This window comes from Pipistrellus kuhlii, unplaced genomic scaffold (assembly GCF_014108245.1).
Source record: "Pipistrellus kuhlii isolate mPipKuh1 unplaced genomic scaffold, mPipKuh1.p scaffold_m20_p_55, whole genome shotgun sequence".
NCBI classification, from domain to species: Eukaryota; Metazoa; Chordata; class Mammalia; order Chiroptera; family Vespertilionidae; genus Pipistrellus; species Pipistrellus kuhlii.
Genome location: NW_023425557.1, coordinates 418094 through 445360, shown reverse-complemented (window position 1 = coordinate 445360; position 27267 = coordinate 418094). Strand labels below are relative to the sequence as shown.

General features: G+C 46.0%; 1 protein-coding gene and 1 pseudogene across 1 annotated transcript in view; one reads left to right on the top strand and one right to left on the bottom strand.

Moving 5' to 3' along the window:
• Positions 1–27267, top strand: part of SAE1 (SUMO1 activating enzyme subunit 1) — a 64985-nt gene that overhangs the window by 29494 nt on the left and 8224 nt on the right. Inside the window, exons 6-7 of the mRNA XM_036416366.2 lie at positions 6457–6562; positions 26932–27076. Of these exons, the coding sequence (XP_036272259.1) occupies positions 6457–6562; positions 26932–27076 (251 nt within the window). The remainder of the gene's footprint in view (positions 1–6456; positions 6563–26931; positions 27077–27267) is intronic.
• Positions 9197–9566, bottom strand: LOC123651444 (annotated as a pseudogene).

Sequence of the window (27267 nt, the reverse complement as noted above, 5' to 3'; positions counted from 1 at the left end):
GGGTGTGCAGGAGGCAGCTGGTCGATGTTTCTTTTTAGAATACTTTGTACATAATAAAGTTGTAGTACTAATTAATATATATATGAATACTTATAAAACATATAATGACCTAATATATATGACATGTATTGTGTTTTGGTTTTTATTCAGTGTGTTTTTGGAAGCACTCCCAGACTTTTATCTCCTTTGGAGAGCAGGTTTACACTGCCTTGCTGTAATCTATTGACCCAGTCTCCTTTTACATTGGCAAGGTCACTGCGGTTTCCCACACTTCTAAATGGCCTAGCACAACCCCACCACCTGATGGCTGATTGACCATGTGGAGAATTCAACTTCTATATTTACTTTTGGGATTTTTGGCAGCTCACAAGTATTTATTGAAAATCTAGTCTGTTCGGTGCTGTGCCTTTTACTGTGGTCCCTACCTCTGGGAGCTATAAGAGTGAGTATAAGAGGGCTTGTTACTAGTCCTCACTGAACTATGAGCTTGGAATCCTTAAGGCTCAGGATTGCCCGTGAAGAAGTGGGTAGCAGCGGAGAACGCGATAAGCATTCTAGACAGAGGGTCCCGGGAGCCAAGGAGTGAGCAGTGGAAGGGGCAGGTGAGATGTGAACGTTACCCGCCTGAGCGCGCTCATTCAGGTGGATGATGGGTGCTACTGCTCAGCAGACACTGTCCTGGGTGCTTTACCTGAAGGTCTTCATTCCCTTAGAGCAGTGTTTCCCAAAGTGCGGTCCGCGTACCCCCAGGGGTACGGGGAGAGTTTGGTGGGGGTACGCGTTGCACCGGAGTTTGGTGGGGATATGCGTTGCACCGGGCTTAGCTGCGCCTAATTCTACGTTCTCATGAGGATGAGGGGTACTCAGCGTTACGGAAATTATAGAAGGGGTGCACATATGTCAGAAGTTTGGGAAACATTGCCTTAGAGCACTGTCCAGTGTGTTTTCTCTTTATAAACTCAGAGCTGGTGAGTTGAGTGAGACAGGCACCACTTCTTGCACCTGTCCTACGACAGAGTAGATGACTTGGTTAAGCTTTTGCTTTGTTTTTATTTTTTATTTTTAAATATATTTTTATTGATTTTTTTTACAAAGATGAAGGGAGAGAGATAGTTAGAAACATCGATGAGAAACACCGATCAGTCGCCTCCCGAATACCCCCCACTGGGGATGTGCAGGCAAGTAAGGTACATGCCCTTGACCGGAATCGAACCTGGGACCTTTCAGTCTGCAGGCTGACACTATCCACTCTGCCAAACCGGTCTCGGCGGTTTTGCTTTATTTTTTAATTGTGAAAGTCGATAGTAGACTTTTGGTAGTTTGGACAACAAAAAAGGACATTAGCCATGGTTGGTGTGTTTAGTGCTTGGTTAGTGTCAGCCCATGCACTGAAGGGTTGCAGATTCGATTCACGGTAAAGGGCCCATACCTGGGTTACAGGTTCCCTTCCCACCCCAGTAAGGGTACCTGCAGGAGGCAGCCAGTCAGTGTGTCTCTCATATCTGTCTGCCAATGTTTGTCTCTCTCCCTCCTCCCCTCCCTCTCTCCTTTCCACTCTGAAAAACAGTGGGAAAAATATTCTCAGGTGAGGATTAACAACAAAGGGGGCAGGGGGAAAGAGACACACATTACTTGGAGGCAGGCTGGAGTAACACAAGAAGCATTGAGTACCTGTTGTGATCTGGGAAGGGTAAAAAAACCAGGCAGCTGGTGGTAGGAATTTGGCCCTTCTCTTAAGAGCCCTGCGGTTAACATGGCTCCGCTTCCAACTTTCAAATTCTCACTTACCAGGATAAAGGATCTGATTGGTCGGTCTTGGGCCATGGGCCCTCCCCTGGCTCTGTCACGTGTGGCTGGAGGGCTAGTACATATCACAGAGAGGGCCGCTGTGGACCTCCTCCCCAGATGCCAGGGAACTTCCTGAAAGTTGTCTGCCACAGTCAGGCTGAGGGGTAAATTCATTTGTCTGAGATCACAACTTAGTGCAAAACTGGGATGGTTCTGCCCTTAGTCTTGGGGGAGAAAAAGGCCTCTGTTCTTGGCCCTAGTGCTCTAGAACGTCCCAGTCTGCCCTCCTTCCAGCCATCCCTCTCATGGGGTGAGAATTCTATCCCATACCCTTTGCCCTCGTTCTAGACCACATTCTGGATGCTGGGACCCCGGAATTTCCCATCCAGACAACCCAGGCTTACTTCCCAGGCGTTTTGGGGCTTCCTCCCGGACCTGCCTCTGGAGTGCAGGCCTCATCACAGTGTCTGCAGGCCTGTGCCCCCGGCGGGGAGGGGGGGGGGGACAGGAGGGGAGAGCAGGATTTGGTGGGAAAGGACCAGCTGAGGGGACCAAGCGACAAGAGAAGGGAAAAACGGGGACAGCTTTCCCGTGCACCTCGTTCAGGCAGAGAACTCCAAGGAGCGTGAGATTTCCAAATCTGAGCCTGGTCTTCCAGGTGGCTGGCTGTGGAGAAGGTATATTTGTTAAGGCAGGAGAATACGATATCTCTTACGTAGTAGCTTGCTAGTTTGATTTATAACTAAACATGTAGACGTGATGGATGGGTTTTCATTGGTACTCTTGTCCCAGTGTTAGAGGTGGGACTGAGACTAAAACGCAACTTTTTTTTCTCATTCATCATCAGATAGTGGCTTAACAGACCAGTGGATTCTTTTTTTTCTTTTCTTTTTAAAAAAAATATATTTTATTGATCTTTTACAGAGAGGAAGAGAGACGGATAGAAAGTTAGTAACATTGATGAGAGAGAATCATCGATCAGCTGCCTCTTGCACACCTCCTACTGGGGATGTGCCCGCAACCAAGGTACATGCCCTTGACCGGAATCGAACCTGGGACCTCTTAGTCCTCAGGCTGACGCTCTATCTACTGAGCCAAACCAGTTTCGGCAGACCAGTGGATTCTTAGCATTGTTCTTAGCGAAGCAAACTATTGTACAGAACCTCTGAATGAAGGTCTTGGTAGTTTTAAAAATCTGATAAAGCTTTTCTTCCTCATTATGATGGCATTCCCAGCATACTGCTGATGTGGTCTGTGTTGAAGACTCATTGGAAGGGTCTGGCAGCCTATAGAAGGCACTAAATGTCACTAGCCTTACCTTTTGAGGCCAAACAGACCTGGTGACCCAACAGTTTGAGGGCACTGTAGACATCTTGTATACCAGCCCAGAGGCGGAAAGCCACCTTGAAAACCTTGACTGTTGCCTGGCCACTGTGGCTCAGTGGTTGAGCATGGACCCATGAGCCAGGAGGTCATGGTTCAATTCCTGGTCAGGGCACATGCCAGGTTTGGGCTTGATCCCTAGTAGGGGGCATACAAGAGGCAGCCAATCAGTGATTCTCACGCTCTTCCTTCTCTCTGAAATCAATAAAAACATATTTTTAAAAAACCTTGACTGTTTTGCCCTGGCTGATGTGGCTCAGTGCACCGAAAATTTGTTGGTTAGGTTCCCAGTTGGGGCACGTACTTGGATTGTTGGTTCCATCCCAGGTCAGGCATATACGGAAGGCAGCCCATATCTCTCCCTCCCTTCCTCCCATTTCTCCCCTCCTTCCCTTTCTCCTCTTTCCTCCTCCTCCCCCCTTCCTCTTTAAGCATGTCCTCATGTGAGGATTAAAAGAAAAATTAAATTTAGAGTGTGTTTAATCTTCATTAACAATTTGGAATTTCATTTATAATATCCATTTTGGTCCTTAATAAGCTGTGTAAATTGCCTGGTAGCTGATAGATCTTGGTTCAGCAAGCCTCCTAAATTATATTCTTGTTGTTTTGAGTCTCTCTCTTTCTCTCCCTCTCTCTTGCTCTTTTTCTGTTTTAAATATCGGCGGGAGGGGGAAGAGATTTGTATGATGCCTCTGTTTGTGTGTGTGTGTGTAGAGAGAAAGAGAAGAGAGAGAGGACCCATACTTCCGCAAGTTTTGAAATTATTTATACACACCCATCTTAAACCCAGTAAAAGTAACTAGTACTGAGAAGCATTTTTTCCTGAACTATCAGAGAGGAAGATGCCAACACAATGCCCCAACCATCATGCCCAGGTATTTCAGTTTGTATTTTCTCACACAAGTCCTCCTTCATCACCACAAACCAACCATTAAAATCAGGAAACTCCTCCAGTTACATCATCGCCACTAATCCTCAGACTCCATTCAAGTGTTGCCAGTTGCCCCAATCATGTCCCTTTGGCAAAAGGTCCAGTTCAGGATCAAGCGTGCATCTAGATTTTTATGGCAATTTTAAAGATTACGAGCCAGTTAGTCTGTAAAATGTCCCTTAGTTTGGGTTCATCTGATGTTCCCTTGTGATTAGATTGCAGCTACACATTCTGGCACAGATATCACGGTATGGATGCTTCTCGTCACGTTCTGTGGTCTGTGCATGATTTCCATATGCCTTTTACTGCTGATGTTCACTTTCAGCATTTGCGTGAGATTATGTCTGCCAGACTTCTTTGAATACAATTCCTCTTTTCCCTCTGTGACTAATATGTATTTTATAGAGAGGTATTTTGAAAATATGTAAATATCCCATTCCTCATTAAACTTGATTAATTTTAGGTCTGTGGACTAATGGATGCTAGTTTATTTAAAGTGTTGCAATCTAGTATTATTTCTTTTTATCCTCAAAATGTTCCAGATTTGACCAGTGGGCACTTTAAGTTGTGTCCTGTTTTCTGTTTCATGTCCCCATCATTTTTTGAGCACTTCCTTGTTTCATGGTATTGCATCTACACTTATTTTTTATTATTATTTTTTAATAAACCTTTATTGTTCATATTATTACAAAAGTTCCTCATTTTCCCCCCCTCCACCAGGTTCCTACCCCACCCTCTGCCCCTTCCCCACCCCTCATTGTCCTCATCCATAGGTGCACAGTTTATGTTCAGTCTCTTCCCACACCCCCCACTCCTTTTCCCTGAGAATCATCAGTCCACTCCCCTTCCATACCTCTGATTCTATTATATTCACCAGTTAATATTGTTCATCAGGGGTTTTTTTTGTTTTTTTAATATATTTTATTGATTTTCTTACAGAGAGGAAGGGAGAGAGATAGCTAGAAACATCGATGAGAGAGAAATATTGACCAGCTGCCTCTTGCACACCCCCCACCAGGGATGTGCCCGCAACCAATGTACATGCCCTTGACTGGAATCGAACCCGGGACCCTTCAGTCCGCAGACTGACGCTCTACCCATTGAGCCAAACCGGTTTCGGCTCATCAGGTTTTTTAATTCCCTTGGTTTGTGTTTGTTTTTTTGTTTGTTTGTTTGTTTTGGCTCCCAAAGGGGAGTCTAAGGTCAAAAGGAGTTTTGCATCTACATTTATTTCTTTATCTGTCCATATATTGAAACTGAGTTTATACCAAAAACCACAGACTTCATTCTAGTTTTCTCCCCATATTTCCAATTCTCTTCTCTGACATTGAGAAGCCTGGATTCCCAGATTATCAGAGTATTTACTGGTTGCATCCAGTCTGTGGATATAGTCCTCTCAGTGCTGTCTCCTCCAGCCAGCCCCCAGCTCCTCCACACGTGCTCTTTCCTGCCCTTCCCAGTGCCAGAAAACGACTGGATGGAATTGTTCAGAAAAGGGAAGCCATTTTCTCATTCATATTTAATTGTTTATATTTTAAAACATATGTTATGGCATTTCCCAAGATTATTTGGTTTAGTCTCATAGGTTTTAGCCATACTTCTCCTACCACAGGGCTTTTGCAAATGCCATTTCCATTTCCATAGCCTGCAGCTCTCATTTCATCCCGTTACTCTTTTTCTTGCTGTTATTTATTAGTATTGTCAACCATCAGCAGCAGTAAGCGTGCTTCTACTGAGAAACATTTATTTTTGTTTTTATTTACTATTAAAAAAACTTTATTGAAGCCGAAACTGGTTTGGCTCAATGGATAGAGCGTCGGCTTGGGGACTGAAGGGTCCCGGGTTCGATTCAGGTCAAGGGCATGTACCTTGGTTGTGGGCATATCCCCAGAACGGGGTGTGTAAGAGGCAGCTGATCGATGACTTTCACTCATTGATGTTTCTAACTCTATCTCTCTCCCTTCCTCTCTGTACAAAGCAATAAAATATATATTTTTAAAAAGAGTTTATTGAATATCTCTAGACACATATTTTTCTTCGCTTGTGCAAATATTTCTGCTGTGTAAATATACCCAGTGAAAGAAAGAACCAGAAAGGTATTAGGACTTCAGCTTTGCTCCGTCTTCCTTCGAGGCAGGGACTGTGTTATTCACCGCCGTGTCCTGGTGCCCAGAGGAGCGCTCAGTGAGTGCTTAATAAACGTTTATTGGATTTGAGGGGCCTCGGCTTCTTTTAATGAACAGTAAACCTTAGATAATGACATTTCTCCAAATGGCGAAGAGCTATTCCGCCTTGTGACTTAAAACCAAGCATAGTTTATCCCTAAGCAGTTTCGCCTTTTTTTTTCCCAACAGAAAGTGGTCTTCTGCTCCCTTAAAGAGGCTCTGGAAGTGGACTGGAGCAGCGACAAAGCGAAGGCCGCTCTGAAGCGCACAACTCCGGATTACTTTCTCCTCCAAGGTGAGAGCCCAGGGCTTCCGGTGAGGGCTCCGGGGTTCCGGGGAGGCAGGGGCGCGTGGGCTTGGGTTTCTGCACCTGTGGCTGCGGAGTCCGATGGCTTTTTGATGTTCCCCTGAGTCAGGTTCCTCAGTAGTTGATTCTCAGTGGCCACACATCTGAGTGAACGGATACGAGGACTGTCACTGAGCTCTGGTTTCCTAACGATTTTTGCTTTTTTAAATTTCTTTATTTGTTGAAATGACCTACCCTCTAAAGTTGAGCCTGAGATAACAGTGTCATAAATCAAACCTTTTCTCAGCACCATTTTTTCCCTCTGCAGAGTTCTTCCTTGGCTCCCAAACCAGTTTTCCTCTCCTGAAAAGTCCCTCCCTCTCTCCTTTCCTCCCTCCTTCCTGGGGTGGGGGGTAGGGGGTAGCAAGGGCTGTTAGCTAAGTATTGTTTGGCTCCTTCTGCCTGGCAGTTTTAATTAGTTTTTTAATATTATTTAAAAAATAATAATCCCTAACATCAAGTGTTGGGGATAGATACTATTACTAACCCATTTTTACAGACAGAGAAACTGAGGCACGGAGAGATAAAGGTGACTCATATTCTCAGCTATACTGCAAGCACATGTAAAAATACAAGTTTGTTAATTAGTATAAAAATAACGCATATTTACTGCAGAAAAATGCCAGAAAAGAAGAGAAAAAATCCCCTTGACATTTTTGTACTTTAGGGGATGTGTTTCCATGCAGCACAGATGCGGTACTGGAGGCCCCAGTCACCTGTCCCCTGCGCCATGTGTTCACCCAGGCCTGCAAGAGCCAGTGTCTCTGCAGAAGCATCATCCTTCCTATCAGGTGGAGATGTGGCTTTTCTTTACACAATTTACCAGGCATTTTTGGTTGAATTTAGACAGTATTTGGTTTTCTTTCCCAGGGAAGAGAGGAGAGCTGCACCCCTCCTCCTTCCTTCCCTTCATCTGTGCAGACTCCAGGAACTGCCCCCGAGCCAGCACAGACGAAGGCTGTGCGTGCTAGTTCTCCAAAGGGAAATACAAAAAGCTGTATAAAGCCTCCTTAATAAACAAGAAAATCAGACAGGGCTCAAGTTTATCTTTACATTATTTACGAGTAAAGCTCTTCCCGTAGTAATTAATGGTGTTGACCCCATCGGGGACAAGGAAAGTTGGGGGATGAACTATTTTGAAGCGCGTAATATCCATTTGTATAGCAATAATGAAATGGGCTAAGTAGGAATGTGTCTTCTGCCTGTGAGTAGGACTCAGAAAACAGCCCCTCTTAAGGACTGGGCAGTTCAGCAGGAAGTGCTAACTGGAGTCCCAGCAGCACCCTCCTGCTTGGAGTGCAGAGAGAGCATGGGGTCCGCCCTTTGGGGGAAGCTAATTGCTCAGTGCCTGGAGCATAGAAAAGCCCCTCATAAATAGATGTTGTCCTTTTGCAAAGGTTTTGGGTGTAGCTGCTGCTTATAAATTAGTCACATTGGTCAACTGGTATTGGAGATTACCATGATGTGGTGATTTCCAACCAGGGGCAGTTTGCCTGCCAGAGTAGTACATCAGCAGTGTCTGGGGACATTTCTGGGCTGTTCCAGTTGTGGGGGAGCGGGAGGGAGATGTTGCTGGCGTCTAGCCGGGAGAGGGCAGGGATGTTGTAAGTATCACAGGACGGCTCCCCATCGTTGAGAAACCCTAGTCTAACCTTTCACAGTTTTCATGTATCCAAGTCATCATCACACCACATGAAGTCAGCAGAGTGAGAATCTCCCCAGTTTGGTTTCTCGAGATGAGGAAACAGATGAAGAAGCAGGAGTTTTAACATTATGGCGGAATGGCCAGCCTTGCTGTGTGGTTGTTCGGGGCTTGAGCTTTGGAATTAAAACGGACTTGGCTTTCAGACCTAGCTCCACCAGTTTTTCCGATGGGTGATGTTGAACCACAGCCTCACGTTCCCAGAGCTCACTGATTCCTCTCTAGCATGGGGCTGCCCAGGGGCCTTTGGGAGGCTGGGTGATTACTATAACACATCAAGTCCCACAGACCTGTGTTCATGAAGTTGTGTGCTTTTTGGTTGGTTTGTTTGTTTTACGTGTAGAAGTTTGGGAGTTGACTCAGTTTACCCTTAATTCCATACTTGAGTACTGTAATAGTATTATAGCAATCCTGTTGAGTTTTATTTTCTGCCTGTGATACTTTGTTAGATAATACAGGATGGGACAAAAGTACGTTTACACGTGTGAGTATGCAAAACACAGTTTATTCTTGTATTACTATTTATTAATTATTCTTTTCCAATCAAACAATTGTAAACTTTTGCCCCGCCTTATATAAATTCAGATCGTTACTTCTCTCTTCTAAACAGTATTAGTTCTTTTCAGTTTTAAGTTTTAACACTTTGGATTTGGTGATTAAAAACTATGTTATTAGTTAATAGTCACAGGATGTTTTTATTATGGTAAAAAAAAAATACCATACAATGTAGCATCTTAACCATTTTTACATGTACAATCCTATAATAGTCGTAGAATTTTAAAAGGTAAGACCACCACTAATGCATTGCATGATCATGGCCAAGTCACACCCCTTCGAGGCCTCATTCCATCCTAAGAAGAGAGAGTGAACCTATTAGAATTGAGACGTATGTTCATTTAGCATGACGAGTCAGAGAGCAACTGCAACCAAGACTCTGAAACCAAAAAGGCATCGTACTTCTTTGCCAGCTTCTTGAGCAGTCTCTTATTCTTGTTGAGTTTCTTCGGTGCTCCGATGTCCATGTGCGGGATGTCCATGGCCTCGGCCTCATCACAGTGCTGCTGGTCCCGCAGCGCGCACACGGAGAAGTTGGGGTGGCGTGGACTTAGCCTGACGGTGCCTGAGAAGCGTTTGTCCTTCGGAGGGTCATGGTTCTTCAGGCTGATCTGCAGCTCCACGGTCTCCAAACACTTCTGGCGCTGCCTCCTGCACTGCCTCTTTAAGGGTGTCGCAGAAGACTTTGCTGCTCATGGTTCCTTGAGCTGCAAAAACAAAAACAAAACAAAAAACCCTCTTTTTAATTTTTACTAATTTCAGAGCAGAAAAGAGAGGGGGAGAGAGAGTTAGAAACATTAATGATGAGAGAATCATTGTTCAGCTGCCTTACACACATCTCACACTGGGGATCAAGCCTAAAACACAGGCATGTATCCTGACCAGGAATCAAACCATGACCTCCTGATTCATGGGTTGACACTCAACCAATGTGCCACGCTGGCCGGGCACCTTATTCTTATATTCAGAGAAATACTTATTTCCGTTTTCTACTCAGCCATCCATAGAACTGAGGTTCTCCTGTAATTGACCTTGTTGGACTTACCCAGGAGAACATAGCAGCTTCCACAGGTGAACTTGTCTTCTGCCAAATACACTTGCCATCCTCCGTCTGTGTGACCTTGGGCATAGATAAGTCAGTTTGCCGCTTTAGGATTTTATTTCCTTGCCTATAGAAATGGGAGGACTATGTTAGCCAGCCTCTCTCTGAAATCTCTTCTCATTCTAAATAGTCAGTGAAAATGTGTCTTGTTCTGTATTTTTTATTTTTGTGCTTTTAACAACTTTATTGAGGTATGATTTGTAACAGAAAGTTTACCTATTTTAAGTATACAGACAGATTTTCTGACCAGTCTCATCCTGAAAGTCACGTAAATAAATAGCTTTTAGTTTTTCCCAGGCCTTGGAATTTGTTCCCTAGACCCTTCTAGGAATGTGACTGATCCACCTGCCTTAGGAATTCCTAGAGAACAAGGTGTTTGGCTGTGATGCATGCCTGAGGACACCTTGCAGGGCACCTGATTTGATTTCACTCATTGGCGGGCATAGTAGGTGCTTGATGAATATTTTGTCATGAGGGACTGGCTGGTGCTTATCTGGTCCTTTACTCCACCCTAGGGGGAGCGCAGCCAGCCAGCAGGGTCCTCTCACCTGTCTGCTTCTCTGGGCACCCAGCAGGCTTTTGATTCCAGTGCTGTCCTGGCCCCGGCCCGCCCTCACATGTAGATGGTTCTTACTGCCCCATGCACAAGTCAATGTCTGGGAAAGCGGCTGCCCTGCCGTTCATGTGCGTGTGTTTGCCTTGTTTGGGTGCTGGGTGTTTTTCCAGTTTACTTAATAAGATAGTGGCCAGACTTAACGCTTCCTGCTGCATTTTTCCACTATCTTGAACGTTGGCCTCGCCATCTGTGAGCAAAAGGTCTCATCTTTTTATTATTCTCCCATGGCATGTTGCAAAACATTAAGCATGAGCTGGTTTCCTGTGGCAAAAAGTTGACTTTGATTTGTTCTTTTTGAGGTTAGTGTGAGTTTATCATAACAGGAGTGCTAAAAATATCAGGTCTGGTATGGAAACAGCATTCACTTAGCAGCATGAACAATAACAGGCAGGTTTAGTCCAGAGCAGGAAGAAACGGACTGCATCTCAAAACGAGAATTACTTAGCACAGAATCCTTTCTGAAGGCTCATGGAAAAGCACTTAGACCATCTTTGAGCCACAGGGTTAAAGCTGCAAATAATCTTAAGACCAAACCTTTTTTTGAGCACCTGCTGTGTGCCAGATCCCGTGCCTGGGAATCATCAGAGGAGGAAGAGGAAGTCTGGTTGCCAGTGGAAAAGACAAACACAGATAATTCTATAATACTTCTCTCGAGGAGACCTGTAACAGAGGGCAGTGGCAAAAGCTGTCATGTTGTGCTGGTCTGTTTTTCAGTGTGTGCGAATTATTTCATAATCCAAAGCAAATCCCGGGAGCTCAGGGAACTGAGGGTGTGGCCATGTTTGGGAAGTTGGATAGTCTTCAAAGAGGAGGAGGCTTCTGAGCTGGATTTTTAAAGGCTTGGTATTTGCTCTCTGGTGAAGAGAGGCGAGACTGTCGCAGGCAGAGGAGCAGGCGTGTAGACAGGGCAGGCAGCACCGCAAGGACCATGTCCCCATGAGACTGGAACGGGCCAGAGGAGATCATCGGGGCCCTGCTTTTTAGGCTTTTTATATTACAGCCAGTGGTTCTCTGGGAACATTTGTGAAATACAGGTTCCCTGGTTCTAGCTCCCATCGACTGAATCAGATGCCTAGGATTGGCTGGCATCGCCGCACATCTGTAAAGCCTCGCGTTTCTGGAGGGAGTCCATTGCCACAGAAGCATGGAAACTCATGTCCAGTGTCAAAGCCTTGATTTACTATTTTTAAAAATTTTGTGGACACAGACACTGGGGCGGTCAGGGCTTGCCCTCAGGGGTGGGAGTGGCCGGGGGGGTGTCAATCAGGGAAAAAGAAGACACATGTAATACTTTAAACAATAAAAAATTTTGTTTTTAATTAATTTGATAGAGAGAAACATCGATTTATTGTTCTACTTATGCATTCGTTAGTTACTTCTTATATATGCCCTGACTGGGGATGGAATCTACAACATCGGTGTATTGGGACACTGCTCTAACCAACTGGGCTTCCTGGCCAGGGCTGATTAAGTCCAGCGTGTCAAATGGGGGCATTACTATAGGAAAAAAAGGAACTAACACATGTTCTAAAGAAAAAATCCGTAAACAAATATTGAATTCTGGTTAGTAGGTTTGTTTTTCACAGTGATATGGGTTAGTAATTCTGAAACTATGTATTCTAGAATTGAGCAAATAAATAGGTAAGTACAGGGTGGGGCAGAAGTAGATTTACAATTATGAAATGTGAAATGCAGTTTATTCTTGTTTTAATTATGATTATTTTCCATATGAACAACTGTAAACCTACTTTTGCCTCATCCTGTGTATTGTGGATAATATTTTTTTTGTTTATTGCTAGAAAAGGGAGTTTCTGTAAATATGGAAGGTGGGAAAGGCTAGAAGGAACCCTGTGGGATTGGATTGGAATTTGAATCATCAGGTGAAGCCATGGTGTTTTATTTGTAGTTATAGAAATAGATGTGTGTATATATGTTTTCATATTTATGCATACATGTTTTCTACCGTTTGCTGAGAGAACTTAGAAGCAAAGAAACTCCAATAGCAATGAACACACTTCATACCCAGGTTATAATTGTTTCATTCCAAGAAAACAGGGATGCTTGGAGAAATGGCTGATTCTGGGGCTAGGGTAAGAAAATTATAGGTGAGCTTGGAATATCTGCTATGCCAGAAAATAGGGAAATGCTCAAAGAGTGATGGGTCATGTCAACTGGACCCAGGAGTCAGTTTTTTTGGGCCAATTAAAGGATCAAATAAATAATGGTAGTGATAGTTTATAACCGGCCAATTAAAGGATCAAATAAATAATGGTAGTGATAGTTTATAACCCATAGAATAAAATAAGAACCCATGAGTCTACACTGACAAGTAAATAAATGGGGGAAAGAAGAAAGTTTTTTATTTTATAGTAGAATAACAATAAATTAAGCAGGAATAAAGATAAAATATCTATTTTCACTGTAGTGTTAAAAATTGTCAAGAGTCATTGATAAATGCTAAAAGAAATGGGAAAGTGTGCTGTAAATGGGTTGGTTGTCGCCTCCCACGATGTTTGTTTATTAATTATTTATTTATTTATTTATTTATTTATTTTTAATCCTCACCGAGGATATTGTTTCCATTGATTTTCAGAGTAGAAGGGAAGGAGGTGGATGGAAAAGAGAGAAATATCAGCATGAGAGAGAGAGAGACATCGATTGGTTGCCACCTGCATGAGCCCTGACCAGGGCCTGGACTGGGGAGGAGCCTGCAACCAAGGCACTTGCCCTTCACCGGAACCTGCAGCTTACCTTCGGTCTGCAGGCAGTGCTCTCCACTGACCCGAACCAGCTAGCGCTAAAAAAATGTATGTATTTATTTTATATTTCTTTTTAAAATATACTTTTTCTTGATTTCAGAGAGGGAGAGATAGGAAACATTAGCCCTGACCGGTTTGGCTCAGTGGAGAGAGGATCAGCCTACAGACTCAAGGGTCCCAGGTTCGATTCTGGTCAAGGGCATGTACCTTGGTTGCGGGCACATCCCCAGTAGGGGGTGTGCAGGAGGCATCTGATTGATGTTTCTCTCTCTCTATCCCTCTCCCTCCCTCTATGTAAAAAATCAATAAAATAGATGAAACCAGTTTGGCTCAGTGGATAGAGCGTCGGCCTGCAGACTAAAAGGTCCCAGGTTTGATTCCAGTCAAGGGCATGTACCTTGGTTGCGGGCACATCCGCAGTAGGGGGTTTGTAGGAGGCAGCTGATCAATGTTTCTAACTCTATCCCTCTTTCTTCCTCTCTATAAAAAATCAATAAAATATATATATATTTTAAAAGATTTAAAGAAAAAAAAAGAAACATCAATGATGAGAGAGAATCATTAATCTACTGCCTCCTGCATGCCTCACACTGGGGATCGAGCCCATAACCCAGTCATGTGCCCATGAATGGAATTGAACCTGGGGCCCTTTAGTCCGCAGGTCAACACTGTCCACTGAGCCAAGCCAGCTAGGGCATATATTTTTTTATTGATTTCAGAGAATGAGGAGAGGAGGGAGAGAGAGAAACATCAATGAGAGAATCATCAATCAACTGCCTCCTGCATGCCCCCTACTGAGGATCAAGCCCGAAACCTTGGCACATGCCCTGATGGGGAATCCAACTGTGACCTCCTGGTTCATAGGTTGATGCTTGACCACTGAGCCACACTGGCCAGGCCCAAGATGCTTTTTAATACTGAGAGACACATTAGAGCGGTGGTCACCAATTGGTGGTCTGAGAGTCTGAAAGGTTGGTGACCACTACTTTAGAGAACACTGGCAGATTGTTCCTCAACCAAGAGATCAAAGTTAGCATTCTAAGAACAGGACAAATAGATCTCATGCCTGCTGATAGTATGCACTGAGAGACACACACAGGGTTTCCTGTCCAGAGTGTGTAAGGACACAGCATTACGCAGGAATTCTTGTCCAAGGCTGGTAGTCAGAATTTATTATGAAGAGACATCACACAAACTCGAATTGAAGAATATCCTGTTAAAAACACACACAACATGGCCTGTTCTTTTCAAAGTATCCTAAAGAACCGAGGAACCCATTCCAGGTTAAAGGCAAATGAAGAGACATGATGATGAAATGGCATGTAGGATCCCCGAGTGGATCTGAGAGCTTGGAAGACTTTTCTTTATGCTCTCAAGGGCATTAATGCGACAGTTGGTCAAATTTGATGAAGGTCTGTAGATTAGATGCGAATACTCATATCAGTGTTGATTTTGTAATTTTGATAATTGTTTTATGGTTATGTAAGAGTGTTCTTGTATTAAGGGGTGAATTTCAAATTATTCAAGAAAAAATGGGTATCTAACCTAATAACAGTAATATGCAAATTAACCATCACTGCTACAGAAGCCATGCCCACCAGCCAATCAGAATGAGTATGCAAATTAACCCAACACAGATGGTAGTTAATTTGCATACATGGAGGGAGGGGTGAAGACTGAAGACAGCATAGAAGGAAGAGAGGGAAAGTGGAAAGCAAGGCAGCTGCTGGAGGGAAAGCACTGGCAGAGTGTGGGGCAGGACGAGGTGCACAGTGGTGCGCGTGGCGGCGGTGCCCACGGGTGCAGTGGGTTGGGTGTCCCACCTGCCCACCTCCCGGGAGTGGGGGGGAGGGGCAGGAGAGGTGGTGGTGGGGGAGGGAAGCCCGCCAGAAGTCTTGCAGGAACATTCCTGCAACAGGTGCCTAGTGTATAGATAAAAATATAAAGAAATAATGACAAGTGTAGCATATGTACATTTGGGGGATCTAAATGCAGTTATTCGGGAATTCTGTACAGTTTTTCTGTGATTCTACAATTATTCAACATAAAATTTAAAATAACCAAAAAAGCCGGTTCTCACCACCTGGAACAAGCCTGATATTTGTTGCCGATTGAATAATACATGCAAAGGGCTTTCTGATCTGCACTGGGTCCATGGGAGGGGCCTCATGGAGCATTGTATCCCCATCATCTCTGCAGAGGGTGGGAGATCTTAACCTGGTGTTCTTTGCGTGCGTTCTTCTGGAAGGCCCCCAGATTTGCCAGGTGCAGTGAGTACAGCCCCACTGCTAAGATGGGATGAGAAGAAAAGGTCAGCTGGCCCTAAGTCTGGGAAGGATGGTCTCCACCTTGGCCCTTTGCTCTGCAAAAAGTATTTCCTTTGGCATACAGAAGTGTTAGGCCCGCTGTAGGGGGTGTATTTGCATATAAACAATTTTCCAAATGCAGACGGGCTTTCAGTTTTGTCTGGAGCTGTGTAAGACCCTGCTAGGAATACAAACAGTGGCGTGGAGGCAGATCCCAGAGGGGCAGAGGCCATCCCGGGGTGGCCTTTGGCGAGTCACTTTCTCCTGCTGACCCTGGAGTTGGCTGTGGGTTGGAATAAGAACGGGATTAAAGATAAACCAGAAACTGTTCTAATGGGCCGCCTGTGGGCACCTGGGGCTGGAATGAGTCTGTTGGACCAGTGTTCCAAGTTGAGCTGTTACTTAGTTTTCTTCCAACCCATTGGCCATTTTCTCTTCTACAGACCATGAGAGTCCCGGGCCAGCACCCTCTGTGCACTCTGTGAAGTTCAGCCTAACCCCTCCGTCCTTCCTCTCCGTGTGCCAGGAGCTCCTCCAGAGGGTGATTGCCTCCAGCTCCCCATCCTTATCCGTTTCCGGTTACCAGACTAGTCTACTGAACAACTAAAACCCTTCCGTGATTTTATTTTGCTTCAGAACACAATGCAGACTTCCTGGCTTAACATCCCAGACCTAGGGCCAGCTGACCTTTTCTTCTCATTCCATCTCTTCTGCCCTCCTTGCACCCCACACTCATGTTGAACCACTTGTTATCCCCCAAACCTCTGTCATCACATGCTGTCAGTCTCATTTCTATACACGTTTATATTCCTTCCCCCCCAGAATACCTGATCTGGCCCTTCCCTCTTACCTTTATCGCTCTGGTGTTACCTCCAAGACTTAACTCACTTATCTGAGTTGGCTTTTCTTCCTCTATAATCCCACCCCACCCTCTGGACAACGGGACTGACTTGAGGGCAGGGACCATAGCTCATCTCTTGACTGTCCAGTACCGGCCTGATGTAGAACAGGGCTTGGTAAGTGTAGATTGGTTGATTGCTGCAATCACCTGTCCTGTATAGAGAATCTTGCCAATTTTTTTTTTTTAATCAAAATTTTCCATGGCTTTTCAGAGAGAGTGGGAGAGAGAAGCATTGATATGAGAGAGACACATTGACTAGTTGTCTTCTGCATATGCCCCAACTGGGGAATGGGGTGAACCCACAACCCAGGGACGTGTTTGGTGCCTGGGCAGACACTAACCATTAGGCAGCATTGGCCAGGATGAATCTTGCCAGTTCTTAACGTAAGGCTTTATTAATTAACTAGAGGCCCAGTGCACAATTGGGGCTGGGGAGGGACCCTGGGAGACTCCAGGGTGTGTACGGCCCATCTCGCCCAGTCCCAATCGGCCGGACCCCAGCAACAAGCTAACCTACTCATCAGAGCGTCTGCCCTGGTGGTCAGTGCACGTAATAGTGAAATCAAACAGTCGAACTAACGTTCGGACACTTAGCATACTAAGCTTTTATTATATAGGATAGGATTTGAGGCCTATGTAAAACCATCTAGGTGCTGCTGATTTGCATAGTTGGCCATGACCTTGTCCCACTGTGCCACATTTGAAAGACAGGAACTGTCTCTAAACCCCAGGCCTGGTTGCAGGACTATGCCTATGCACCATCCACAGGCTTGGGGAGCACTTCTGCTCTCCTTTAACTCCTTGTCTCCTGTCTCTGCTGGAGTTGGCGAGGTCAGGCCGAGGCCCTCCTTGGGGGAATTTGTATCTTTTCTGAGATGACCGGTTGTTCTTGGTTCATAAATCTAGCCAGGTGAGTTTGGGGTTCATGTCTGCTTTGTCACCCGAGCCTTGAGGTCTCCAGATTTGGATTTGGAAGAAAGAAGTTAGGTCTCACCTCTGCCATATACTTCCTGGCCCTGAGCAAGTCCCTCCACTTCATGGCTTCTGTTTTCTCATAGAAATGGAGATTTTGGACAGTCCTCTCTTCACAATGGTCACGTACAGGAGAGCCTTAGAAATAGGTCTATTTTTTCCTTTTCTAAGTTGTAAGTAAAGGTAAGGCAACTTAGTAAAATATTCAGATACCTCAAGGAAACTGCCATTTCTTGCATATTCTTCAGAACTTTCTAGCATTTTATACTTCATCGCTGCATGGGTCCTTTTGCAAGATTTCCTTTCGAAGGACACTTTGTACTTTTTTAATTGTTGTAGGTAGACTTTGGGGAACCCTTCCTTTAAGATCTCCTTCCTCAAACCTCCCTGCCCCCAGTACACTCCCAGCTTCCCTGTTTTCGTGGTGTTTTAATTGACTTTGTCCCCGGACCTCAGCTTGATTTGCTGATCAGCTCTCTTTAGAAGAAACTTGTTATTTTAGAACTTGTAACCTTGGTAAACCAGGCGAAGGCAGCCTTCACCGTTTGGACCCAGTGTTCCCCAGGGGCTGTTTGGTCCCAGCAATGACAGAACCACCGAGGAGGAGCGGCCACAGGGAAATGGGTTCCGATAATGGGGCAGCAGCTGAGCACTTGTTGATTTGCTGCTGTCATGACCACAAATGTTTAAAAATAATTTGTAGGGAGGGAGGAAGAAAAAACAGTGGTTTTGTGTTTTTTGTTTGGTGTCACTGCCTTATCAGTGGTAGAGAGAAGGCAGACCACAGTCATTCAGAAAGGAAGGAGGCCCTGTCATGGGGCGGGGGGGAGAGACCCACAGTGCTGCTCAGCCAGCAGCGGGCAGAGCGGTGAGAGAACAGACTCAGCACAGAGATTGAATGAAGATCTGGCCATTGTGTATTGATAATTGTTGATTAGCGCTTTATATGCACCACGATCACATTAAATCTTCACAGCGCCCTCAAGAGAACAGATCTTATTGTGATCATCCCATTTTCACAAGAAGAAATTGAGTTTTGGAGAGGTTAAGTCATTTGTCCAAGTTCGCCACCCCTAGAAAATGCTTAAGCATCACTGAACACTGCGTATTTCAGAGCGCTCAGTCAGATTTGAATCCTTAGCATCACTAATAACAGCATTGTGTCCATTTTTGAAATCTGAACTTCACAAGAGCCTTGTGACATTTCCTTAATCCACTTTTGCAGATGGGAAACCAAGGCCCACGGAGACCAGATTGCAATAATGGGCAACATTGTCAGCAACCTGCCTTGTTTTTTCTTTGCGGGCCCCCATCTCCCCACCCCCGGCTCTAGCCTGTTTGAGCAGCTCCCGGGCCCCAAGCCCAGCTGCGATTCTTGTTTAAAGCCTCACATCTTTTCTCTGTCTGTCAGACAACAGTCACGGGAATGTCCTGTGCCATCTTCCCTCGGTGAGCGTGGTTGGCAGAGAGCAGCAGATGCCAGAGTCAAGGTCATGTGCCGCTCAAGTGCCGGGCTGGAGAAAAGGTCCCGTCTCCCCGCTGCTTGTGACCGGGCAGGGTCTGAATGGAGAGGGCGCTGGCAGACGCGGTGTTTGAGGAGGGGGTGCGGCTGGCCAGGCTGGTCAGTGAGGGGCCTGCACTGGGCATGGAGCTCGGTATTTCTCTGCATTTTAGATCTTTTTGTCCCCTTCTTTTGTAGATTACATCATTTTCTTCCTCAGAATGTTCTACTTGAAAGGTGCGAGTCAGGCTCAGGAATCACTTGGCACTTTTTAAGAGGAGAAATAGAACATTTGGCTGCAGAGTCTTAATGGGTGGTTTGCGTTATTCCAAACTGGTGGGCTGTAGGAGAGTGATTTTTAACAATGAGCATGTTTTCTGTCTTGTCTCTATCCTAGGGAGACAGTGTAACAGAGCTTGCCAATGCAGTGACTTTTTAAAAAAATACATTTTATTGATTATTTACAGAAAGGAAGGGAGAGGGATAGAGAGTTAGAAACATCAGTGAGAGAGAAACAGCCATGAGGTGCCTCCTGCACATCCTCTACCGGGGATAATATACATGCCCTTGACCGGAATCGAACCTGGGACCTTTCAGTCCACAGGCCGACGCTCTATCCACTGAGCCACACTGGTTAGGGCCAGTGCAGTGACTTGAATCCATTGTGATCCTGAGCTTCTCCAAAGCCTCAAGTTTCCCACCATTAAAATGGGAATGGTAACAGTTATACCTATCTTATTCTATTTTATTTTTACAGAGAGGAGTATTCTGAATGGAGGGTATCATACGCCTTTTTAAGAAACTAAACGTTGCAAAAATCTTGACTAAAAACTGTTTAGACATAATTTTAGTAGCTGAATAATATTCATTCTGTCAGTATATCATATGTAACCACCCTATTATTAGATGTGAGATTATTTTCATATTTTCTCTAGTATAAATAACATGGCAATAACCTTTTTTAAAAATATATTTTTATTGATTTCAGAGCGAAAAGGAGAGGGAGAGAGGAACATCAATGATGAGAATCATTGTTTGGCTGCCTCCTGCATGCCCCCCACTGGGGATTGAACCCAGGACCCTTGAGTCCACAGGCTGACACTCTATCCAATTAGCCAAACCAGCCAGGGTGGCAATGACCTTTTATAAAGATCCTCAATACCACACCCTCATGTCATTCTCAAGACCTGTTTGCAGAGCACTCACACTTCCACCAGCTCTGGGTGGCAGAGCCGAACCCCGGCCTTCTTGCTTAGGTTGAGTAATCTTGGTCTTTAATTTGGTAGGCAAAAAATGGCATCGTGTTTTCAGGTCATTTCTGAGAAAAAGTACTCTCCTTTCCCCCATCAACAACTTCATCTGGCTGCCTCAAATTCTTTTCCGAAGAGAGTGAGATGTGAATAACCAGCGGCAGCCTGCTTTCTCTGCTTTGAGCTGATAAGGGATGAGGTCATAGATGGGGTGCATTGGAGAGGTGGGAGGGCGGCCAGGACGTGGAGCCCAAGGGGGCATTTCAGAGTAAGTTTTGGGGGAGCCACTCTGGAGAAAGATCACAGTGCTGTGTGCCCATGATGCGGGCGCTTCTGAGTGTGCTCCCTGTGGTTCTGAGCTCTGCGTTCAAGGGCAGGGCCTGGTGCCCTCTGGGTCCCAGCACAGTCTGTACAGAAGGTGGGGTGGAGGGCAGGTGCTCAAGACATGTTTGTGGATGAAAAGTGAATAAATGAATACACACAGATACTTTGAGCATTTTTTTTAAAAAATATATTTTATTGATTTTGTACAGAGAGGAAGGGAGAGAGAGAGTTAGAAACATCGATGAGAGAGAGTCATCGATCAGCTGCCTCTTGCACACCCCCTTCTGGGGATATGCCCGCAACCAAGGTACATGCCCTTGACCGGAATCGAACCCGGGACCCTTCAGTTCCCAAGCCGACGCTCTATCCATTGAGCCAAACTGGTCTCGGCTTTTTTTTTTTTTTTTTAATCCTTTCCCATGGACATGTTCATTGAATTTAGAGAGAGTTGAAGGGAAAGGGGGGGGGGGAGAAAGACAGAGAGAGAGAGAGAAACATAGATCAGTTGCCTTCCCATATGCTCCCCTCTTGGGAACCAAATCTGCAACCTTTCAGTGTAGTAGATAATATAATACTCCAACCAACTAAGCCACCTGGCCAGGCCACACACATACTTTAGAGAAAAACTAAGGGGGAGGCAAACGAAGTGGGGAGTTTGTGTAGCCGATGTGAACAGATGGAGGCCGTAACGGCGGCTTCCTGAGGTGCTCCTGCCTTCAAAGTCAGCCCTGTCCCTGCCCTGAGCTCACGCTGGCTGCACCTTTACACCTCAGGCCTGGCCTTGAAAGCTGGACTCTTATCTCGTTTCCCTCCTGAGGGCAGACATGGTGTACTGTGTATCTTTTTTGGTTTCTCGGTGAGTATTCCATGTCTAGCGTGTTTGTAAATATTTGATAAGAAATCCATCTTGGGCTGAGACCGGTGTGGCTCAGTGGATAGAGTGTCAGCCTGCGAACTGAAAGGTCCCAGGTTCGATTCCGGTCAAGGGCATGTGCGGGAGGCAGCTGATCAATGTTTCTCTCTCATCGATGTTTCTAACACTCTCTCTCCCTTCCTCTCTGTAAAAAAAATCAATAAAACATATATTTTTAAAAAATCCATCTTGGGTATCCTGAAAACTATTCAGTTTTTTTTTTTTTTTTTACATTTTATTTATTTTTTACAGAGAGGAAGGGAAAGGGATAGAGAATTAGAAACATCAATGAGAGAGAAACACCGATCAGCTGCCTCCTGCACGCTCTGCACTGGGGATGTGCCCGCAACCAATGTATATACCCTTGACCGGAATCGAACCTGGGACCTTGCAGTCCGAAAGCCGACGCTCTATCCCCGGAGCTAAACCGGTTTCGGCAAAAACGATTCAGTTTTATTAATGAAAGAGCAGGCCAACTTAGGATCTGTGAGGACCCGGTGTCACTTGTTGAGAGCCCTCTCTCCTCTTGTGTGACTGTCTTCCTTCTCCAACATTTAGGCTTCCCATGAAGCCTATTTCTTGGTGCCTACCAGGGGCCACACTCCTGTTAAGCATTAATCAAATAGTAGTGAACAAAATAGAGATGTTCTCTGCCCCACACAGCAAGCATCTGGGGGGAAGGCAAGCCAGTCCTTGTACAAGTGAATTTACACGGATGATTATAAGATAACACACGGAGATAAGAGTCCCTGTAATCTCCGAGCTCACAGCTGCTTTAGCGGTGGTAACTCAGTTAAATTAGGAAGTTCTTCGTACACAAGCATGTCAGCTCCAAGGGGCAGGCGAACTGGGTTGATGGCCAGTGGGGAAGACTAGCCTCAATCCCAGAGAGTTGGCATTTCCTGAATTCTTAACCTGCGCCTGGCGTTGTCCTAGGTGCTTTACGTGGATTAGTACACTTAATCCTTAAACCCTGCAAGGTAAGTGCTCCTGCGATTCTTACTTTATAGAAGAAGCTCGGGGACATTGTCACTTGTCCAAGGTGACAGTAAGTGGAAACATAGGGGACCCAGCCAAGGCAGTCAGTCTGGCTCTGGAGCCGGGCTCCTCACCACTGCACTCCACTGCCTACCAGTTCCTAGGGGGACCTTGCAGAGAGAAGGCAGCAGTAGGGGAGCCTGTGCCCGCAGGTGTCCTGCTCCATGGCTGGGGCCAGCTGTTCTATGGCTGCCCCCTTCCACCCTCATCACTCAGAGCTCCTTTTCTGGTTCCCGCCTTTTATTAACTTAGAAGTAGCTTGAATTTGCCACCCTCACTAAAAGCTCTGTAGGGGAGAGCGTGCAGTGTACTCTCACCTGCCCAGCTCAGGGCCTGGCACAAAGCCAGCACTCAGTTCATACTTACTGAATTAACGATTAACTAAATGTCAGACCTACTGTTTTGCCTTAGGACCATGGTCGGCAAACTGTGGCTCTTTGGCCTCTTGAGTGTGGCTCTTCCACAAAATACCATGGCCTGGGCGTCTATTTTGAAGTGGCATTAGAAGAAGTTTACGTGTCAAAAATGTGGCTCTCCAAAGAAATTTCCATCGTCGTTCTGTTGATATTTGGCTCTGTTGACTAATGAGTTCGCCGACCACTGCCTGAGGAGCTAGGCAGTTGTCTAAGAGGATAACTGCTCTTACTTCTTGGAAGTTTCTGTAACACAGGAATAGAGCTGGTCTCCAGTGAACAGCCTCACTGGGCGAGCCGGCCTGGGGAGAAGGGTTATGGGTAGGTTGGAGAGCACCAGAGACTGAGGCAGCGGTATCTGACCCCCCAAGCTTTAGTTGTCAGGCAAATGAGGTTTTATATAGATTTGGCTTTCCCCTTTAATTGAGCTGTTTTGGGGGACAGAAATAGAGTTGGGGCTTATTTGCAACATTGACTTTATTTCCTATAAAAGTACTATTTTTTCCGATGACCTTAGTGATTATGCTAAATATCACACTATTTAAATGCAATAAGATAGTTGCCGAAAGAGTTCATTTCTTTTTGCAGAATTAGTATTAATCACATGTACACAGTTTTCCTTTCAGTACATGGGCAAGACCTAAATTTCAGCAGAGACACAACCTGTCGTCTGTAGCAATAAATGTCATTTTCCTGGACCTCAGCATCCCGAGTTAATTAAAAGGTTCAGATGAAGTTAATCAAGTTTGGGACTCATTTTGTGCACTGTTTTGATGCAATTCAATGAGTCATCTTTTGGCAAAGCAGCTCTCCATTCCTGAGTTGGATCTTAATGGGACAGTTTCATAATCTGGAAGCCGGCGGGGAGGTGCTCCTCAGAAATGCAGAGTCAACAGTGATGTGTGTGTGTCTGGCTATTTGGGAGGGTGGAGGGCAGAACAAAGGAGAATTTAATAAGCAAGAACCCGTCCGGGGCTAGGGTCAGTTCTGAGACTGCTGCCTGTCTAGGACATGGGCCTCTTCCCCCCCGCTAACTGGAGTGCTGACATTCGAAAAAGAGTGAAAAATACAGCTTCTGTTTGCTTTGCTACAAATAAGTGGCCTTCTGACTGGCGGCCTTCCCAGAGGCCCTGAGAGGACTTCAGATGTGGTCAGCGAGGTATCTGGCTGGTGCCAGCCTGCCGGCCCTCATCCAGGCGGCCTGCACCAGAGAAACAGCGGGCCAGCTGCTGGCTGCCTTCACTCCCCCTTAGTGCCATCTTCTCTCTGAGATGAAACTGGTCTTACTCCGAAGATTGACAGCCTCCACCTCCACTCTCACCACTGAATTGGTAACCTAGAATTAATGGACCAGCTAAGAGAGGTCAGGGCCTACCTGGAAAATGCATAGAACTGTGGTTGAATGGGAGTCCTCTGAGGTGAGGGGCAAAGCGCCAGACCACTTGGAACCCTTGGGGCTACATTCCTGATGGGCCGCCTTTTCTCCCGGATGCGATTAGGGTTAAGAAGCACAGAGTCCAAATGCCAGAGTTGGCGTTTCTGCACTATTGCTTATTGACAGCTAACCTTGAACAAGCCCCTTACCCTCTCTGAACTTCACCTTCCCATCTATCAAGTACGGACAGGAATAGGGCCTGCCTACCTCTCCAGTTACTGCGGATGAGTGTTACTGTATGTAAAACGCTTGGCACATACTAGGCACTGTTGGTTTTACTATTAGGGTGGTTTGAGCTTTCTCCAAGGGCTTATATTTAACCAAAAAATGGAGAGCTCTGTGGTGAGAGCTGCAAAAATGACCCTCTCTCCTTCCTTCCGGGTGACAGTTGGTGCTTCTGACCCAGGGACACAGAAATGAGAGCGTCACGTGGCCGGCTCCGTGTGGGGCCCCCACTGCTGTCCACCACCCTCACTCACTGTCCGCATGGTTGTCACTGAGCCTGGAAGTATGCAGGAGGAGCACTCAGGCAGCACTGACACTCGTTCTGGGTTTGTGTCCTGTCCTCTCGGAAGCGGTTGATGGGAGCAGCGCTGACATTCAGTGCAGTTCGCTCCGAGTATCCTCTGCGTTGGCTGGCCTGGCAGGTTTCCAGATTCCTTTGTCTTCTCAGGACAGTGTTGGAAAAGAGGGTTGATCTAAACAGGGATTAGCTGCCTCTCCTGCAGCCTCTTCTCCACCTTTCCCAAATGCTTCTGTGGTTGCATTTATTTACTCCCAAGATGGAATTCCAGCAGCACATCTGCAGAGATAGACGCTAAGCTCAGGGGAAGGCAGATCAGTTTAGTAGCATCCAAATGGTCATTGGCCTTGACTGCCAAGTGATTCGATACAATCAGGGTTCTGGTAGCTGTGTTCTTAAAAAGAGGAGAGTCGTGTTTCCAGGAGGCTAACTGTGTTTAAAACAGGTGCCACGAGCACACATACACACCCCTGTATTTAAACCTGCGGAGCCCTAACTGGGCATTTGGAAGTTGCCAGAGAAGCAACCAGGCCTTTCTCTGGCAGTGGCACCGAGAATGGCCCACCCAGAGCAGGCTTCGTCTTCTCCCTGGGCCTCCGTGGTTTGGGATCTTCTTGGAATACTTTTTCCCCCCTCTTTTTTATTAAGGTATTATATGTGTACATACCTTACCAATCCCCACCCTACCCCCACTGGAATACTTTTTAATCCAATTATGAACTTCTCAGGCTTAGACCATCTGCTGTGACTCCTAAATTCTCTCTTCTCTCCCCATCGCCTTCACACGTGCAGACTGAGACTCACTCGCCTTCCCTGCACCTTCAAAACCTGAGTCTGCCGTCTCCCGGTGAGCGCTGGCTCTTGCTGGCGGGCTGAGTGAATTTGAACTCTTTCTTGGAGAGTGGTTCCAACCCAGGCTGCTCATCACCAAAGCTCCATCTGAAGAAAACAAGAAGAAAGAAGAGCTCACTTCTTAGTCTGGGGGGCTCCAAATGCATTTTTAAAGAGCCCCACAGCGATTGCCTGAGTTTTAATCCACCTTTATTTGGGGGGAAGAGCCCCTGGTACTGATAGAGAGTATAATTTGACGAATAAGTTCACTTTCTCAATCAGCAAATAATGATGAAACTTAAATGGAAGAACTTTGTAAACTGTCAAGCCCCCTCCAAGTATGAGGTGCTGCCTCATAGCACCCAGGGATCCACTTGTCTGTGTCTCCCCTGATGCACACGCTTGTGTGAGGAGGAGGAGGAGGAGGAGTGGTGCCCTGGAGACTGCTGTGACCTGCCTCAGAGCAGGTGGGGAACAAGACCACCACCTGCCCAGCACGCGGTGGACATTGTGGGCGGTGTGGTGGCAGCAGACGGGGTTTGTATTGATGGTCTTACGCTCCTGCCTTTGTATGTTTGGTTGGGGTAAAAGTTCAAGCCGTATTAGGGTCTTGTTTCACAGTAGCTCTGATTTGCTGCCATCATCTCAACCTTTCTCGGGTTCAAAAGCAAAACTAAACACTCATTTCTGGAGGTTGACGAATTGTTGTACTAGGGGAGGTTTTGTTTGAAATGACTGGCCTGTCTGGGGAGTCTGAGCATTTGGCTGGCCTCTGGCTGGAGCAGCCCTTTGAACTGATGCCTAGAAGGCATGCCTCCCGCGCCTGACGCCTCGTCTGGGTCAGCATGGGCCTTTTCCCTCTGCTGAGCCCCCTTCTCCCCCGGTCATTGCTTCCTCGGGGAAGCCTTGGCCGGCACCACCACGTGGGTGGCATAGACCCTCTGCCACACTATCCTGGCACTCATCACCGTCATTGTAGTTGCCTCTATAATTTTTTGATTGCCCTTCTGACTGCACTTGTGAATAAATGAAAAGTGTATTACCTTTCACTTGGCCCACGTTTTATTTAATTCATGTATAATTCCTAGAGAATGAAAAAGAAAACTGAATTCTCCACATCTACAAGCATTTACCTGGAAGGCCTTGCTTCTTAACCTCCTCCCTTTTCCTCCGCCAGTGCTCCTGAAGTTCCGCACGGATAAGGGGAGAGACCCCAGCTGCGATACCTTCGGGGAAGATTCCGAGCTGTTGCTCCAGATTCGTAACGATGTGCTCGACTCCCTGGGTGTGAATCCTGACCTGCTTCCCGCAGACTTTGCCAGGTTGGTCTCCGCGTTCATTAGTTTGGCCTGGATGATACACATCTGCGTGTTTGCCTTCAGTGGGGAAGGTGCTTACTGAGACCAGGAGCCCTGAGGGAGCCTCCTGGGCCGCCTTCTGCCAACTGCGCAGGCCTCCGCCTCCGCGGGTGTGAGGAGGAGACGTGCAGGCTCTGTTTGTTCATAGCTGTATG